We start from the raw sequence: 17,968 nt of genomic DNA, 5'->3' as shown, positions 1-17,968 counted from the left end.
TTTCTTTCTTTCTTTCTTTCTTTCTTTCTTTCTTTCTTTCTTTCTTTCTTTCTCTTTCTCTCTTTCTCCCTCTCTTTCTCCCTCTCTTTCTCTCTTTCTTCTCTTTCTCTTTCTCTTTCTCTTTCTCTTTCTCTTTCTCTTTCTCTTTCTCTTTCTCTTTCTCTTTCTCTTTCTCTTTCTCTTTCTCTTCTCCTTCTCCTTCTCCTTCTCCTTCTCCTTCTCCTTCTCTTTCTCCTTCTCTTCTATCTCTTAATTTTTAAAAATTTAAATTAAAAAAACATTCTCTGCTACCTACTGAATGGGATGGGGAAGGGAGGGGAGAAGGGGAGGGGGGAGGAAGGGAGGGAGAGAGGAGATTCTTCTGACAAGCACAGTTTACACTGAGATCCCCCTGTGCTGCTATTTACTTTGAGACCTGAGTAGTATGGGTCATCTATGGCCCCTCTACTCCCCACCTCCCCACCCCATCACACAGAGGAGGATGCATTGCGAAAGGTAGAAAGGTGCATATAAAAGGACACGATATGGGCTCCCTGTGAAAAGTTAGTGTGGGTTGGGGTTTTTTTGTGTTTGTTTTTTTCTTTTTTTTTTTTTTTGGGGGGGGGAATTTTTTTTTGGTCTTTTTTTCCCCACTACAGATCTGAAATAGGGATTTGCCTTCCACTTTCCCGTTGCAAAAGCCACTCCAGGGTTTTTAATGATGAGAAGGAAACACGCGCGCTGCACGGAGGAGCAGGCACCCGTATATGCACACCCCTGCACACACACGCGCTCGAGTCCACACACGTATTCAAATCCCCATATGTTCCCATCCCACTTAGGGCTATTTTTGCAGCCTGTCCCTCGCCCCTCACCCCCTCATTCCTCACCTAACATGTCCACCTGCAACCCCGCAGGGTTCCACGCTTCTCGCGGGGGTTTCACCCCTACCCTTTAATTTTATTTTGGGAGTGTGTGAGCAGTCACAACAACCCCAAACGGTCCTGCACGCAATGTCCTTCGCTTCATCCCCTCCCCAGGGTCTCCTGCTCTCCCTACGCAGGCGGGTGAGGAGGATGCGCGGGGGGGTGGTGGGCTGTCGGTCCCTCTCCTGCCCCTCGGCTCCCCTCCGCGGCCCGGCGCGGCTCCGGCCCCGGCGAGCAGGAATCGCTGGCTCCGGCTGCCATCTAGTGGGCACGGAGCCGTCGGCCCGGGGGAGCCCGGGAAGCCATTCCGCGGCCTTCCACCCCATCCCCGATTTAACAAAAAATGCATTTCTGCTTTTTTAAAAACAATTGTTTTCAATAGAAAACTAAACTGCGGAGAAGACCTTCTTCTTTTCAATTTCTGTCTCTCTCACAAGCCAGCCTTATCGGCAGCTTCCCTTTTGTCAGCGATCTGAAATTTGCCTTGGGTTCGAAAGACTGAATGTGACAAAGAAGAAGCAGACTGTAAAAACTGAACAGCTTCTCCCCGCAATAAAAAATCCCACCAAAACTAACACCCCAAGCCCCTCTACTCACCACTATATTTTTCTCTTACCTCCCATTAAAGTTTATAATCAGATTAGAATCTGGATGGAAGACCTACAGAAGGAAAGTGAATTAAATAGGTGACAGAAGTTTTATTGTTACTATTTATTTTTGTAAAGTGATGTTGCTTTAATTAAAAGTAGAGAGAAAAAACCAAGCCCCTCAGATTTGATGTATAGTGATCATTATATTTTTTTTTCTTTCCCTGTCAACTCTGAAATCTAAGGCTGGGAGCCTCCTGAAGAAAAGATTCCTTCATCATTTCTAAGATCAGAATAAACGCTTGATTTTGTCCCGAAATAATGAAGAGATTTTCAATGAGGCCCTTGGCCAAGCCGTCTCTGTTGTATGTTGCATTGATAAAAAGGATGTTATTGACTATGCAACAGTAGGCTTCTTTCCTCTCTCTCGCTCTTTCCAAATAAAGTCTCCGTCCTGTCTCTTGATCAGTGAAAAGGTGAAACGAATAAGATTAAACAGGACAAAAAAGCAAGCTCCGTATGTGTATCATCTAGATTTTACTCCCCAGACTGTGAAGAGACAGGGAGTAAAAGAGGCAGAGCAAAGCACGCGGGGGGGGGGGGGGGGGGGGGGAAGAGAGAGAGAGAGAGAGAGAGGGAGAGAGAGAGAGACAGAGGCAGAGACACAGACACAGACACAGACAGAAAGCCTGAGAGAAGGTGGACGGACCCAGCAGCCGCAGCCCAGCTCCTCCCGGACCGGGCACCCTGCCGACGGCCCTGACTCCCCGGGCCACCCCAGGCAAGTCGCCGCTTCCTTCCTCGGGTGGTTTCGGGACAGAGGGAGGGGAGTGAGGCCACGACACTTGGCAGGGAGACCTTTCCCAATCCTGCCCCCCCGGGCCACCTCCTCCCTTGGCGTCATTTGGGCATTCCGGCATTTGGGAGGAGTGAAAGGCACCCGGTCCTTATTCTGTCCGAGATTTTTTCTCCCTCCTCCTTTTCGTTCCCCTTTCCCCCTATAGAAACATGTGTGGGTATTTCCACTGCTCCCCTCCCCAGATAACGAGCGTGTCTCACAGAGGTGACCCACGCAGGCACCGATCTCAGGTCCCAGGACCAGCTGCAGCCGCAGGGCGCCGGGCTGGGGATGTGCAAGCATTCCAACGTTCTTCTCTTTCACCTGCTTTGTTTGTTATTTGATCACCTAATGAAAAGATCGATGGCAGCTTGTTTGTCTGGGTGATAGTGTCAACAGATTACAGGGGCAGTAATCAGATGTTTCCCAGCCGGGCTGGGCACAATTGTAATACAGAAGGAGCCTAAACATGCTCAGACTACGCTGGTCTGGGCAGCGGGGGTTGTGCGGTGGGGAGAAATTTTTTTCCTTCGTCTGGCTGGAAACGCTTGGTGGTTTTCATTCGCTCTGTGCTGAGGGAAAGCAATTTCTAAACGTGGTTTGAGAAATAACCGAGGGGTGAAGGGCTAGTGAAATTTGCAGGAGTCCCGAGTTAAACCCATCTCCGACGTCCTGTGGCTGTGCAGTAGCCTGTTAGGGAGGGGAGACGAGACTCTGGGCGCCCATCAATAAAAGTTTCGTGCCTGTGTTGACCAGGTTAAAGCACAGTTCAGGCGACGAGAGGCATTTCCTCTCCTCGACAAATTACAGGGATACTTTAAAATGGTCACAACTCACATTTAATTGGGAAATGAACTTTGATTCCGTTTTTAACCTCTGTGGATCTGGAATGTGTAAAGGAGGTGGAGCTGGGAACTTGGAGACTTAATTTTCCCTCTGTCATACTAGATGCTACTTTCCCCAGGCCAGGGTCCAAGGCTGGGATCTGAAGGTGGGAGAGTTTTGGGAGGCTTTAGGGGGTGGTTTTGGTTGTTTTTATTTGTTTGTTTTTTCCTCTCCGTTCTGTATCTCTCTTCTCCACCCCCGTCTCCTCCCTCGTGTAACACAACCCGGAATGGCACTGGTTCCTCTCTCGTCCCCTGCAGAAAGAAAAAGTTCTTCTGGAGATTAGTGGTGACAACTTTTACAGGCTGTTTCTGCCAGGGAGGGAGGTGGGTTGAGGGGTTATAGTATAATATAAAACCCAGTTGATGGTATTATTATTTTGAGCTCGGATACATAGCCTATGTTTTCCTAAACAAGTAAGTGCCTTCTTCAGCTGCCAAGCTCCACAAGGAACTACATAAATAAATAAATAAATAAAAAAAAAATATATACAGGCACGCACAGACACACACATTTAAAAAAGTACTCACACACACGGGGACGTACATACCTATATACACATATATATGCACACACCTACAGAGTGGGGTGAATGGAAGACAGTATGTGCACACTTACACAGGGTGAAGTGAACAGCTTTGACCTACAAAAAAAAATTCATTCTTGCATTCAATTTTTAGTACATTCGGTTGTCCTCAGTTCTGACCTGTGGGCACCTACAAGCTGTAAAACCGGAATGTTGTACTGGGGTTTCCCCCAGCACCACCGTCCTCCCTCGGCTGGGTTCTTCGGGTGACCTTTCTCCTGGGCCGGGCCTATTGCAAAGCAGATGTGAACGGTCAGACCTGGACAGTCTTCACTGTGCATCCCAGCCCTGCTGCTCCCCGGGCACCCCCCAGCCAGGCTGGGGATGGTAGTGCTGTTCCAGGCCTCCACAACTGGTGACACCAAGCCAGGCCTCATTTCCCATCAGCAATGCTGGGGCTTTTCCTCACAGCATTTGCCTCTCCATTTGTCTTTTTTCTCTCTTTCTTTTTTCCTTCCTTTTTCCTGCCTTCACCCAAGCCAGACCTGAAGGATAACTAAGTTTTTGAGGAACGCAACATATGGTGTGTGTGCGGGAGGTGGTGCTTCTGGATGAGCCGCGGTCACCTCCTGTCCTGGGCAGGTTGTCTCCGGTGAGTGGCATCACCGCGGGGAGATGTGAATAAGTGCGGCTAGCTCCTCCCGGGCGTTCTGTGCTGCTCGCACCCGCAGCTGTCCTGAAGGACGCACTCTGGGACGCTTTGTGCCAGCCCTGCTCGCTTTCTAAAGGAAGCCCGACGCCGAGGGTTTGCCCATCCCGCCCTAGACATTCCGGGTGGGTGTCTCCTAGCTCCTGGTATCCCTGTCACAGTCACCCTAGCCTGTCGGCCAGGACGTTTCATTACGTCCCACCGAAGGCGACTGGGCTTGGGAAACAAGGCCCTCCACCTTTCCCTGCTCAGCTCCCCCTCCGCCCGTCTGCCGCACATGCCTCGGGCCACGCCATCATGCATAACCTTCCTTATTTACTTATTAAAAAAACCCCAACAAAACCGCCACTCTTCGGAGCGTACTCTTTCCTCCCAGCTCTTCTGCGAAACATCATCTTGGGGTCACAGCTGACATCACCACGGTATCCAGAGCTGCTGCTCATCGTAGTGGGTCTGGCAACCCATGAGGTGTTGTGTGTCCCACCCCGCCGAGGTGTGCCCACTTTTCCTCGCCTTCCGCGTGTGTTTAACCCAGAGGCGCGACCGCCCTTCCCTTCCGCACACACCGCCTGCTTCCCTGGAATGATTTCAGAAGGGATTGGCAAAAAAGCAGTGTGAGAGCGGCCCTCGCAACTCCCCCCGCCACGCCCTCGAGAAAGCAACTGCCGTTCCCTCAGCTTCCTCGGCAGCGGGTCCGCGCCGAGCCGGGGTTTGTCATTTGTTAGCGCTCTAAAGTACCGGGCTCCAGTTCCAACCAGGAAGCAGGCACTCGTTATCCCTACAGAAACGCCTGAGCACCCAACAGTCAGCCTTTTTTCTCAAATTAAAAAAAGAAAAAAAAAATTTAAACCTGTGCCTAGAAGTAAAAACCGAACCAAAAGCAAAACTAAAAATCACAGAATCCCAAATAACAACCACACAACACAAAAAAGGTGTCTTTGAGAGAACGGGAGAGAAGGCACCCAAAGCGAAGGCCACTTTTCTAACAGCACAAAGAAACATAGCAATTCCCAAGTAGAGCTTCACGGACAGAAACTGATGACCTTTGGATGCAGATCAAACCTTCCTGTATAATGAAAATCTGCGAATAATTTTCAACACACTCATGAATCCAGGACCAAACATTTACATTCGGCACAAATAAAGCTACGGTGATCAGAGCGCTGAAGCCAAGAGAAACAAAATTTTACAAAAGCCACAAGCATAACGCTTTGCACTGAACAGCTCTGACTGTATTTTGTGCTTTCTGCTTCTGTTAGGGCTGAATTTGGTGTTTTTATGATTCTGAATTGGGCTGGAGATTTTGGCGAAAAGCTGACGTTTGGAAACGAGTGTGTAAAGTCGTGATATTGTCCTGACTACGCTGTCGATGGCAGTATATAATAATTTCCTTAACAGTTACCTGTCAGACATTCCATTTTTTTTTTCTAGCTGAGGGCATTAGTCAGTCAGGACTAGATTTGGGCTGAACTTTCCACAGACCAGAGACCGGCTCCAAGATGTTTAATTATTTTATGTCACTTTCTCCCCTGCATCCGAGATAAAACTGTGCAAAAGTATGTTTGCTGGGAAATACTCAGCAATGCTACAGTAGTAGCGATATAATCATATTTATTCATTAGAAATTGATCTGAGTAATAAACCTTAGCATTTCTATTGGAACTGTCAGGAGCAAGATATGTTTATTACGGCATATTCTGTCTGCGTGGGGAGGACGGGGGTGCGCTTTCAATAAAGTTTAAACGAAACAGAATAAACACAGTAGATCGCTCCAGCTCAATACAAAAGCTATAAATGACTGCTACATTTTCTTACCGCACAAAGGCTTTTGAATATTTAAAAAAATATATAATTCTTCACACGTTTCTAGGGGTTAAACCCAGACATATCCAACAGTGTCGTTAATAAGTTACACAAAATTGCCTGATCCTATCAAACGGGTCTAGAGTTATATGTTTTATTGTTAACCCCTTCCACCGAATCTTCTGAAGCTGAAAGGGAAAGGGCTTTTGTCCGAGTTGATCCTTGACTATTCTGGGGCTCAGGTTGGTGTGAAAGGGACGAGGAGGTCTCTTGAAATCTCCTTTTATCTACTCCTATTTTCTCTCTGGATCAGCAACTTTGAATAGAGACCATCTAATCGCTCGTAATGGAAAATGAAAAAAAAAAAAAAAAAGAAAACAACCCACAAGCCACCCAACAAAAACAACTGTATGTGTGCTCTGGGAGCTGCGAAAATGCTTTTGCGCTGGGCTGCCTGGCCGAAGGGGTGCGTGCCCTTGAGTGCGCCAGACGAGGACCAGCGTGAGCAGCCCTCTGTAGCTGAGTCCTGCTATGCGCGCACCCTGCGACTCGGCGGAGACACAGGCATGCCCTGTCCCTCCTCCCTTCGCCCCCGCGCCAGGGTGCTCCTGCCTGGGGCTAGGTGGTCTGGGGGTGGGGAGCGACCAGCATCTCAGACACCCCTTCCCGGTGCCCGAGCTGTGAGGACCTTTTTTGACGAGTGATGCTCGGAGTTGTAACACGGAGAGTCGATCAGACACTATTTTCCCTCTCACCCTCAGACTCCTGGATTTTCGTAATTTTCACTTATTGCGGATACCTGGACTGAAAGACAGTCCCGGCCGCTGGGAGTGGGTAACCCCAAGAAACATTCGCCCTGTGGCGGGTAACCAACTCCGCACATCGGTCAGGCACCGACGGAGGTGTGCGCAGGTTCCTGGGAATCCTCTTGCCAAAGGCTTGTGTTTCTGCTTTTTTTTTTTTTTTCCTTTTCTTTTTTTCTTTTTTTTTTTTTTTTTTTTTTTTGGATGCGTTAAGGAAAAAAAAATAGAGGTGGGTAAACTTGGGGAGCTCTGTCAAATAGAAAGTTTTCTTCTAGAGGCTCAATCCAGGGCACTATCTCTTCCTTTCTAGCAGCTCAGAAATTGGCGTTTCTTTCTCAGTTTGGGATGCTTTTGCTGTAAATTCCTTCATGTGACTACTTTGTTGCTAAGGTTACTAGTTCCCATCCCGACACACAAATCTTTTCCACTCCAGGAGCAGCTCAAGTCCTGGGCAGAAGTTATGGCTTAAGAGACTTACTTCAAACTCCTTGGAGTACCTCCCTGCTAAATACCTGCTTAAGTCTGGAGGTTCAAATGAAGTCCTCCTCCCGCCATCGTGTGTCACCTCCCTCCTTCTCTCTCGAGGTACGTTTTGCTGGAACTTCTGGTAAATAGATGGCGAGAAGAAACACAGTGCAATAAGGATTAAATTAAGTAGAAGAAATCCAGGCGGTGTATGTTTTGAAGCTCCGATGGGGCGTCAAACTGATGTTTAACACATTTTTTCCACTCACTGTGCACAAGTCCTCAGCCCCCATCGCCTTGTTTAATTTTTTCAGCCCCGAGGAGGCGGCAGTTGTGGGAGGTGGACAGAAAAAGGCTCCCTCGACCCACAGATCTTTCCCTATCCTCAAATGCCATAGGAAAGGGCAGGGAGACACCGTGTCCCCAGGCACGGCTGGGGACACGCACACATTCACATTCACACTCACAGACACTCACACAGACACAGAGGTAGAGCTCAGGTGGAAAATGTGGGGCTTTTTATGTGGGGCTTTTTTCTTTCTCTCTCTTTTTGTGTGTTTTTTTTTTTTTTTTTTTTTTTTTTTTTTTTTTTTTTCCTTAGCAGAATTACCCACCTCCTTCCTCCCCACTGCCTTCGCCTCTGTCTTGGTTGCACCGGTCAGGAAAATACAGTTTTACAGTTTTATCTCCTCGGCTCAGCAGAGTGGACAGGTGTTTGTACACGACTGAGCCCTCTAGCACTACTGAGAGAGTTGCTGTCCTACATGCAAAAGGAGAAAAAACCTTAACAAAACCCCCTCAGCCTCCCTCCCTACCTCCCCAAGAAGCCCCAGAGATGCTCTTCTCCTGAAAAAGTTAAGCGTGACTTAGTAAACATTTGTAAATGCAAATAGAAATGAATAAATAAACATCAAACCAGGTAGTTTGGGTGTAATAGTTTAGCAGGACTAATTGCAGACAATGAAGCTGAAATGACTTCTCCAATTACCTGCCGGTTGGAGCTTATTTGGAGGAACTGTCAGCTCTAGCGACGGATAATTGCTTTATTGCTCACAAAACTATCATCTATTTAGAACATATGTGCTAATTACTCTGGATGGGCGTCGGAAAAGAGACCATAAATCTATTAGCCCTTTAAAAAGTCTAAGAACAACCAAACTCCCTTCCTTGGACCTTAAGGGCAAGATTTTCGCCTGGATGGTACTCTTTCCATAAAATAAAATAAAAATAAAATATAAAATAAAATAAATTCAGCCATATATACATGTATATTTGCCAGAGTATATTTGCGACTTCACAGTGGGAGGGAAAATAAAGGATAGCATCTTTCTGTAGACCAAACTGGTGCAATAAATCACTGTCATAAAACCGATTTTCCTCTTTAGCCTTGCACTATTTTTCCCCCCAAAAAGATTAGTTTAAAAATCATTTAATTGGATTACTCTGGAAAATTAATCTCCTTTGGGCTCGCTAAGTTTGTGTACCAAATATCTGGAATTAATTCAGTGCCACAAAATGCATCTGCGACGCCTTTTGTTCAAAGTAGCTAAAAAAGGGACAGGTAGGGAAGGTAGCATTTCGCCGTACGCATTCATGTCCCCTCGCAGTTCTCTATGCATATTCATTGCTGTATGTGTCGCATTGTACCGCATAAAATTGCTATTGTAAAGGACATAAACAGAATTGTTTGCTGGACTGTGCTGTGGGTCAAGACACCAGTGAGGGGTGAGGAATTCAGGGGAAAAAAATAGAGAAAGGAAAAAGCTTTGGCAGCCCAAGTAGGCGTCGCGCACCGAGGGTCATACCCAGGTCGAAGCGGCTTTCCGTCGCTATCCGCCCCTGGCCGCTCCGCGGGTGCGCACTCCCTCCGCGCCGCTTCGAGCCACTCCGCCCCCCGCCCCTGCTCCTCTCCGCTTCTGCAGCTGGCCCCGGACCTGCGACGCTTTCGGAGCCGTCTGAGTGGAACTCCCCATCCAGGGCACCCGCTGGGAATCAATAGGATCCCTTAATTTTCAGCCCTATTTGAGTGTGAGCAGCACCCTCGCGAGGTGCCATTAATTGCGGGGGCGGTGGGGGGTTAGAGGCTTAATGACTTGTCAGGGGGGTGGTGGCGACTCAGTAACGCAATGTCTTCTTTTCCCCCGCCTTTTACAAGTGCGGGCTGTGTCGCTGCTAACAGAGCAATAAAGCTGGGTTCATCTATATATTTTCCCTTTTTTGTTTTCCCGGAAGCAAACGAACCTGTCGCTTGTTCCCGGTGGTTTATATGCAGATTGTGATACTGTACGGAGTCCTGGGGACCGAAGGGGCAGGGAGCCTTCCCGGGGAAAGAGTGTGGGAGGAGAGATGGTGAGCGAGGAAGCTCCTCCTGGGTGGAACAGGAGGCAGGTATCGCTTGTGCGAGTGTCTGTGCGTGTGAGCTGAGATTCAGGCTGGGCACGGGGTGGGCACGAAGCAGGCTGGAGGATGAGGCTGAGGAGTATGAGGGTGAGGATGAGGGTGAAGGTAGGTTTTTACCTCTTGAGCACTGGTCTAGCTCAGCGCCCTATAGAATAATCTCTCTGCCCAGACCCAAATCCCAGCCACTCTTGCACGCTTGTCACACTTCATAAGTTGTGTGTGGCATTTCCAAGTCAGCATTAAATTTTTAGTGTCAGCCGCTGGTGAGCTGTGAACCGCTGAGTGGGATTGTCTGCATTTAATAATGTGTGACACAAACACGCGTGGAATCACATGGAGGGAAAACATGCAGAGCAAGGTGAATGTCCCATGCTAGAGGCTGACGCTGGGGCATATAAAACGAGCCCAAGCCCCGAAATCCTGGAGACAGGTGAAATACCAGTTCTCACATGCAGCCAAACAACTTCCACCGCAACACGCGTGAGATCCTTACGTGGACGTGCATAAATAGATCCCTATTTCCAGAGAGAGTTTATGTACTTACTAAAGAGCCCTGTGGTCTGCAATGAATTAATTATTGCACCTCGGATCCCTGCTGACCATGCACCACCCTCGTGTTTCTTCCCATCGTGCACAGGTGAAAGTTTTTCAGCCCCGTGCTGTAGCTAAACAGATGATGACACGTTGAAAGACTCTTTATCCCTAATCACGTGATGTTAAATGAATCTTGAAGTCCCTTTTGAGACAAACGAATAATTCTCTCTCTTTCTCTCTCTCTTTTCTCCCTGTCTATCTGCCTGCACTGTGAACGTGCCCTGTGGAAAATATTTACAGTTTGGAGGACTCTAACCTTGATTTTCCAGCTTTGAGCTCCCTCTGGAAGCGGTAAGAGCAACTACTCCATTTTACTGTACATATTCCACTACCATGATGGGTCGCAGGTGTTGCAGTCGCTATTGTTCGCACCCCTTCTGCAGCCCCGCAGCCAGAGCCCAGAGATTGCACCGTCCCCCACATGCTGCTACGCACAGCCTCAGAGCTCGGGGTTTTCCCCTTGCTGAGTATGCATGGAGGTAGAGAGTGGCGAATTTGCGTCCTCACCCACCCCCCGCTTCTCGCCGCACTCCGGCCGCCCACTGGCCTCTCCCGTCTGTGCTCAGCATGGAGATTCTTACTTTCTCCCACGAGGGGAATAGATAGCTCATGCGTGGACAGGCATCTTTTTCAGTTTAATGTCAGGAGTGCCGAACGCCTAAAACAAGGCTGGAGGCAAAGTTCCCCGAGATAAACTGGAACTGCCCTTTAGCCCCAGGCTGGAGTGGAGGGAGGGTCAAGACAGTCACTGAAGGATACGAGGCAAAAACTAGGCAGAGACGACTGGCAAAACAACTCCTAAACAGGAAAATACCTAGAAACCTCGAGCCGTGCACATTTGACCAGAAAGCATTTAGGATGGTGACTTTTAATTTAGGCTGTGCAATGATCCTTTGGAGACGTTGTAAAGGGTGCATTTGTAACTGGCTACAAAAGTGAGGGGTGGAGGCAGGATCCTGTGCTATGCCGGAGCATCCCCGAATAACATTAAACTGTGTCATGAATCAGTGTCATCATGACGTATGACACACCACAAGGGATCATGATGAGTGACTGGCATAATAGACACAGATAGTGGACCAAAGTCTCCTTGACAATTCTTAGTCATATGTCTTGGGGGGATAGTTTTACATTCATGATCCGTTTATTTTGAGCCAATATAGGGAGAGAGACACATGAAGCACACGGTTAAATCTGTCTAAGTAGGATGAAGACAGGCTTAAATGGCACGCAGCGTTCCCGGGGAGAATCTGAAGAGGTCGCCGGTTTAGAAGCGAAACACATGGCAAAAACCCACCTGCTATTAGGCTCTACATAATTAAACAGTACGTCCCTGGTTTCTCCTGCCAGCCCAGGGAAGGGTTAGCTCACCCAGCGTATCTCCGTGCTCCTCCGTCAATAAACTGCGGAGCCCCTTAGGCAGCACGCATCGCCCGTACCGCGGGCTGATAATCTCCCGTCCTATCGCAAACAGGGATGCCGCTCGTGTTCTTTTCGTCACGCTTGGGCTTTGCTGCGGGCTGCTAAGCGCCGAGAGCTAGCAGGGGCAGATGGATAAGTCTTCTCCCTTCAGGTCTGCCGGGCAGGTGAAAGCACACCTGTAACAAACGCTTAGTCCGAGAAACGCCCCCGATATGCCTCTCACTACGAGCTGGAGAGCCCGAGTTGCTGGAGCTGCGGGTTTTCTTTTGTTTGCCAACTTCCCGAGCTACCAGGTGGAAATGACATTACTCTTTTTCCTCCCCCTCTCCTCCAAACTTACGTCTCCCTTTGGTGGTGTCTCCAGAAGGGCGAGAGGGCCCCAGTGACCCTTTGAAGGGGATCAGCACTCCGAACTCCGCCTGTCCTGGTTGGGAATGCTTGCCATCCCAGCGGAGATCACTGACAGGCTTCTTCCCGGGAGAGTAGGACCGCGAGGCTCCCTCTTCACACAGACCCTTCAGGAATACTGATAACCTCTAGAAATCTCCATAAGAGGCATTCCAATGGGCAAAATAAATGACATGCGCCCTGAAAATAAAAATAAGAGTACAAGAGTGGAATCCTCTTCAGCCTGGGCTACAGCCCCCCCCCCCCCCCCCCCCGCAAAAACCAACCAACCAAAAAATATCCCAACCTCCCCCCCACCAAAACTGATGGTCCAGATGCTAAGAAGTTTATTAAGTGTGTGAGTATCTAATGAAGGGAATAGCGACATTGTTAACAGAAAACATCTAATTAACAATGACTCCATTTGATTCGGAGGATGAAAAAGCCTTTTAAAATCAGTCCAGATTTACTGGCCTAAACACAGCAAATTTTTCAATATAGAGGTTGTACTAATTCTGCCTTCTTTCAAGATGTCATCTGAAAGGTAATAGGCTAGGTGAAGTAATGTAGTTACACTGTAGAAACTTTTGTTTTCCTTTCTTAGCAATTTAATTCGGTGCTTCTTCACTTTCTCAGGAACAGACTGACTCCATCAACGGCGATTTCCATGTTTAGACTCATGTCTGTTTGAAGCATTTAGGTTTCCCAATCTGCATTTCTCCCGACATCAGCAGTATCACTGGATCCTTACCTCATCAACCTTTTCAAAGTAGGGGAAAGTCGGAATAAAACATGAGTCCTAAAGTGTGCAAGGTAGAGAAGCCGACTTGGAAGTGGGCTATCAAAATTACCTTTTTGCCCTTAGCATGGGAAGAGCGAAAAATAAAATAAAGAAGTGCTCCTCCTGAGAGCGCCCCGGTGGCCGAATTTTCGGCAGATTAGCCATTTCACGAGTTTTCCGCTGATTTTCCAGCGTGTTGCCTGTCTCCCACCGCCTTCGGGGGGTCGCCCTGAGGGATGGGTGATGCTTCCGATCCTGTCCCACTTTCTAAACAGGTGTCACATTCACAGGAGGAGAAAAAAACAGCGAGGGTGGGGAAGTCGGACCGCGCTGCCACGACACGTGTGGTTTTGTTTTTGTTTTTGTTTTTGTTTTATTGAGGCGGCACCCGTGAGCGGCAGCAGGTGTCGCTCCCAGCAACCTCCCCCTCCATCTAAGAGGCGGGGGGAAGGTACACCTCTGGATAACACGAAGTGATTTTTAAGTACCTGTCGATGGCATCGACAATTCCGTATCTTTGCTCCGCATGCGTTTCTCTAAAAGGGGACCGGTAAAATAGTGAGAGGATGGAGGGGGACAGCGGGTCTAATTCTGCCCAGCCTCTCTGCCCTCACAACCGGTGACAATTGATGACGTGGATAGTGCCCTCAGCCCCCCCTCCGACCCTGCCCCACATGTATCCAATGGAGCTGAAAAGGCGGGTAAGGATCAGTGCACCTGGCGTCTGCACTTTGCAGCAGCATGAAGAAAAATATCTATAAAACTAAACAGGCAATCAGCTGAAATCTATCCTCTTTAAATAAACTGATTCCTTAGTATTTTCCCAGTATTGTTGTAAGTTGTTGTCTGTGATGTCCCCCAGGGCTCTTTCCTCTGCTCTCTGATTTTGTGTATAAAAGCACCTCTGAGTGATGGATTACTGTGTCATTGAAGCCTGCGAAGGATTAATTTGTTTCATTGATTTCTCTTTAGGCAGATTGCCAGAATTCTCTGCTTCCCACCTTTCTCTAGGACTTCAGCAGTAATAGACAGTAACAACCTAAGACAAATCAGCCCATTCTTGTAAAAATAGAAACACAAAATCCTGAAGTCCCAGGGAGGCTGTAAAGAAGTTTTTTCCTTTTGCTATAGACCCACTAATTCCTTAAGTGAGTCCATTTTCTCTCCTTTCACCACTTCCCTTTAAAAAAAAAGGTTATCATGTCCTGGTGGGAGTTGCTTAGTCTCATGAGCAATTTCAACAAGCAGTTAGATGTGAACAGTGAACATTTGATGTCACAGAGAAATGTTCTGTTCATGCTAAACAGCAGGGATAGGAATTACAGGAGGATTGCATAAACTTCAAGGTTCATTCTTTCTTAAAATCACCAGACCACCTACATCTAATCTATTTTCTATCCATCTACCTATCTGGGATATTGAAATAAAATGCAGTTTATGTCAGGTCCTGGAGTTGCTAGTCTGTGGGGGTAGATGGGTCTGCAATCTCCCAGATCAATTCATCTGCATGTTTTCAGGATCATCTGATAAAAAAAATCAGGCCTTGAAGTGTTGGGCTGTGGTGACAAAAGGGAGCTGGGCACTCCTTTTAGTGCAGATTGTGGAACCATGAGGGGAGAGAACGAGATCTGCTGCTGCTGCTACTCTGACTACAGCACTGCTCTTTTCAGACCTCCTTTACCTGCAGCAGAGTTGGTCAGCTGTGCTCTTCTGTTTGTTTCCACAATGCTTTCTAAATACTGTATTGATTTAGTCTTCACAAGTTAAACTTTAGGTGTTCCTAGTGCTATAGTAAAAAGTAATGTTACCACAGATTACTGTCTTTACTGCTTGGGCTTGTGGAAAGCTGTGTTATACAAACCCAGCACTTTTGGATATCATTGAGAGCAGAAAAATGTTAATTTTACCTCTGTATCTGACTTGTTATGAGTGTAGCTCAATGGCTACTTTCAAAGGGACAGTAAATTTATTGTATTGGATAGCAAGTCTGGGAAATTTTCAAGTTACAGCCCTGCTATTATTTTCCCCTGCTCTCTCAGAGGATGTTAGCCTACTACGTTCTTTTTAAATTTTCTGTAATTTCAGGTGAAATCCAAATACCAGTACTAGTGTCAAAGCATGATTTCCTTGTCATCCCACAAGAAAATATGCTTTGCCCGGCCTGTAATATTCTTGTGTTTTCTTGCATGAGACCCCTCTGTGGTCTGTCAAGTCTAACATACCCTTCTTTACCTGGCAGGTTTCAAAGGAACTTTAAAAGTAGTCATAAAGAGTTAATTCAGGTTTTCACTCCTGGGAATTCCTTGAAATCCCTGTTTTGTCTGGGGAAACACTGCAGTGTGGGTTAGCCTGCAGAAGGACAAGGGTGGCTGCCTCCATGCATGGCAGCCTGGGAAATGCTGATATCCTGGGGAATGCCGCAAACTTTCCTTCAAAGGCTTCTGTGGTGTAACAGGGACCCTCACTTTTCTCACTTAATACAGACCCTCTCTGCTGAGCATTCCCACTCCTGATAGTTTTTCACTGTCAAGTAACTTTGAAAATAAAGGCACAAAATGCAACAGTTCACATTCTTCCTGCTTGGATAGCCAAGCCCCAGGGAGGCTTGGCTCTCAGGGCAGCGTTTGTCTTGCTTGGAAGCTAATGCTCTCATTCCCTCTGCCCCTTTCTCCTTGCCAATCCTTTTCAGCTTACACAGGGGAATCCTTCTGCTCCTTTGCTAGGCAATAAGGAAAGTTATGCTCTTGATTAATAATGATAACAATATTCTTGGCTTGTAAAGTCTGAGTTAGGAACAGAGACAGATTTCCAACCCTATCCCTCCAGTTTGTAATAAAACAGGCAGAATCCATCACAGACCAAATTTAAAATGCTTAAGTCAAGCTCACATCCTTTCATCCCTTCAGAGCTGGAAACAGAGCCTGTTAGATTAGCAAACATTAACCTCTTGCATAGTTCTGAATGTAGGATTAATGCCTACTGAAGGGATAACTGTATGACCATGACACACACTAAACTATACATTAGGGCTGTCATTCTATTGATTGGGAGAAGTTTGCATGAAGAAGGACTCCCCACCAGGGAGAAAAACAGACTAGAGTGGGAAAAAGACACTCTATGATGCACCCACTCTATCTGCTAAGATGCTCTTTTAAAAACCTCAGTTGCCATTTCTGGCATTCACAGGGCAGATGTGCTGGAATCTGCATGCTTCACCCTGCAGTTCTGGTGCAGACAGACCACACAGGTTTTCAGATGTGACCCTAGGACTGGCTCATCTTTGGACATAACAGACCTCTGCCAATGCTGGATTTGCACATAAGTAGAGTTTTGCTTGGACTCTGCCCACATGGGGTTTTGTGGTCTTCTGGGACTCTAATTTGCTGTACTTATATATATATGCACATGTACTATATATATATATGCACACTATAGCACATATATATATATATATATATATATATATATATATATATATATATATTGTATATAATACTATATTCCCATTTAGCTAGTTTGGAAGAGACTGCTCCCAAAGACTTTTCTCCCTCACACCTAAGCTAAGGAAAAAGTGGAGTAAGCTAAGAAAAAGTGGAGAAGTAGTGATGAATACCATGTTTGTCAAACTTTCTTTTCATTAAAGTATGAAATCTTTGTGCTAAGAAAGCACAAGCTGATTGTTTCCTAGGGTTTGCTGGGTTAAATACAAACACTGGATTTACCTCTGATCACATCCAATTTTTGTGTCAGTCTCTTATAACATTGAATTCTACAGAAGCAACTGCAATTTCAGTGCATTTCTGAAAACAGACATTTTAAGGGCCCATCAAAACACTTTATTAGAGCAATCCTGAGGTCTCATCTGTCATTTAAAATTCATATTTATAGGGGACTCATGACAAAGGTGAGACCAGCTGTTTTAGAATTGAATCTTTTAGTCAAGGTAATTTTTGATTGCATTAAGTGCGCTGGCTCACAAGTTGTAAGAGTATTGGACTTGCTCTTAGTAGCGATGAAACCCTGCAGTTTTACAAGATGCAAATATTGGCCTTGGTCAGCCTGAATCATCAGATATAAAGAAAAACAAACCTGTGAGGAAGAGAAACAAAGACATCCCCTCTGATTGACACAATGAGGATTTGTGCCTTGCTGAGACAGGTCCATATATTTTGTAAAGGCAACTATAAGACCCTATAAGACTATAAGACCCAACTTCTGGAAAATATAAAAGATCTTGAATGGAAAGGTAAAATTGTAGCCAGAGTTCTGATAACTTTTTCCCTTGTAGCAGGGAGTAACTATTATTTTTTTCCCTGTAGCAGCCGGGAGTAACTTTTCTCCCCCTGCATTACTGAAGGCCATGCATCCATGGCTGTATGTGAACATAGGTAGGGAACTGCTGGGTACATGAAAGCTGGAAGTTAGGTACTACAGGGCATCAATTCTGCTGATATCAGCTCAACTCTAAGTCATTTAGCTCAAATAGCCAGGTGAAGGGTTAGAAAAAAATACGAGTGTATCGCAAGGTACCCAAAAACTGGACACCATTTTTTCTCTGGAAATATGTTCTTCCCAGCAAGTAATTTGATTTTTTCCTCCATTAAATGTATTTGTTTTAAATTCATCTAGAAATTCATAGAAATGGTTAACACTCATGCACTTCTGAACAGCATTTGGGAGTAGATCTCTTGCTTACCCATTTACCTCTCCTATTGTGAAGCTTTAAACCAGCAGCAGTAAAATTCACCTCCATGAATTAGGAGTTGCTATATTGCAGATCAAAATTTTGCTGTTTGCAGAAGCATGGAAAGAATACCATAATTTAATCTATTTGGTTAGAACTTAGCATTCAATGAATAACAA

The 17,968-nt window shown here is 46.5% G+C and overlaps 1 protein-coding gene and 2 long non-coding RNA genes across 4 annotated transcripts in view; 2 read left to right on the top strand and 1 right to left on the bottom strand.

Moving 5' to 3' along the window:
• Positions 1–605: 605 nt before the first annotated feature.
• On the top strand, positions 606–2,004 carry LOC144248191 (uncharacterized). The gene is made up of 2 exons (XR_013341584.1): positions 606–1,046; positions 1,343–2,004. It is a non-coding gene; the product is annotated as an uncharacterized LOC144248191 (long non-coding RNA).
• Positions 2,005–2,011: 7 nt separating this feature from the next.
• Positions 2,012–17,968, top strand: part of LOC116184592 (uncharacterized) — a 69,311-nt gene continuing 53,354 nt past the window's right edge. The window contains exons 1-3 of the mRNA XM_077790426.1: positions 2,012–2,015; positions 2,060–2,273; positions 10,756–10,806. Of these exons, the coding sequence (XP_077646552.1) occupies positions 2,012–2,015; positions 2,060–2,273; positions 10,756–10,806 (269 nt within the window). The remainder of the gene's footprint in view (positions 2,016–2,059; positions 2,274–10,755; positions 10,807–17,968) is intronic.
• On the bottom strand, positions 3,350–9,405 carry LOC144248192 (uncharacterized). Of its 2 annotated transcripts, XR_013341586.1 has the most exons (4): positions 9,327–9,405; positions 8,136–8,281; positions 7,569–7,660; positions 3,350–3,469 (listed from the first exon to the last, which is right to left on the bottom strand). It is a non-coding gene; the product is annotated as an uncharacterized LOC144248192 (long non-coding RNA). The 2 variants fall into 2 exon arrangements; XR_013341585.1 differs by lacking the exon at positions 9,327–9,405 and having other exon boundaries at positions 8,136–8,283.

The sequence above is a fragment of the Lonchura striata genome, chromosome Z (genome assembly GCF_046129695.1).
Source record: "Lonchura striata isolate bLonStr1 chromosome Z, bLonStr1.mat, whole genome shotgun sequence".
NCBI lineage: Eukaryota > Metazoa > Chordata > Aves > Passeriformes > Estrildidae > Lonchura > Lonchura striata.
The sequence above is the reverse complement of the archived record's forward strand: the minus strand, read 5'-3'. Positions and strand labels throughout refer to the sequence as shown.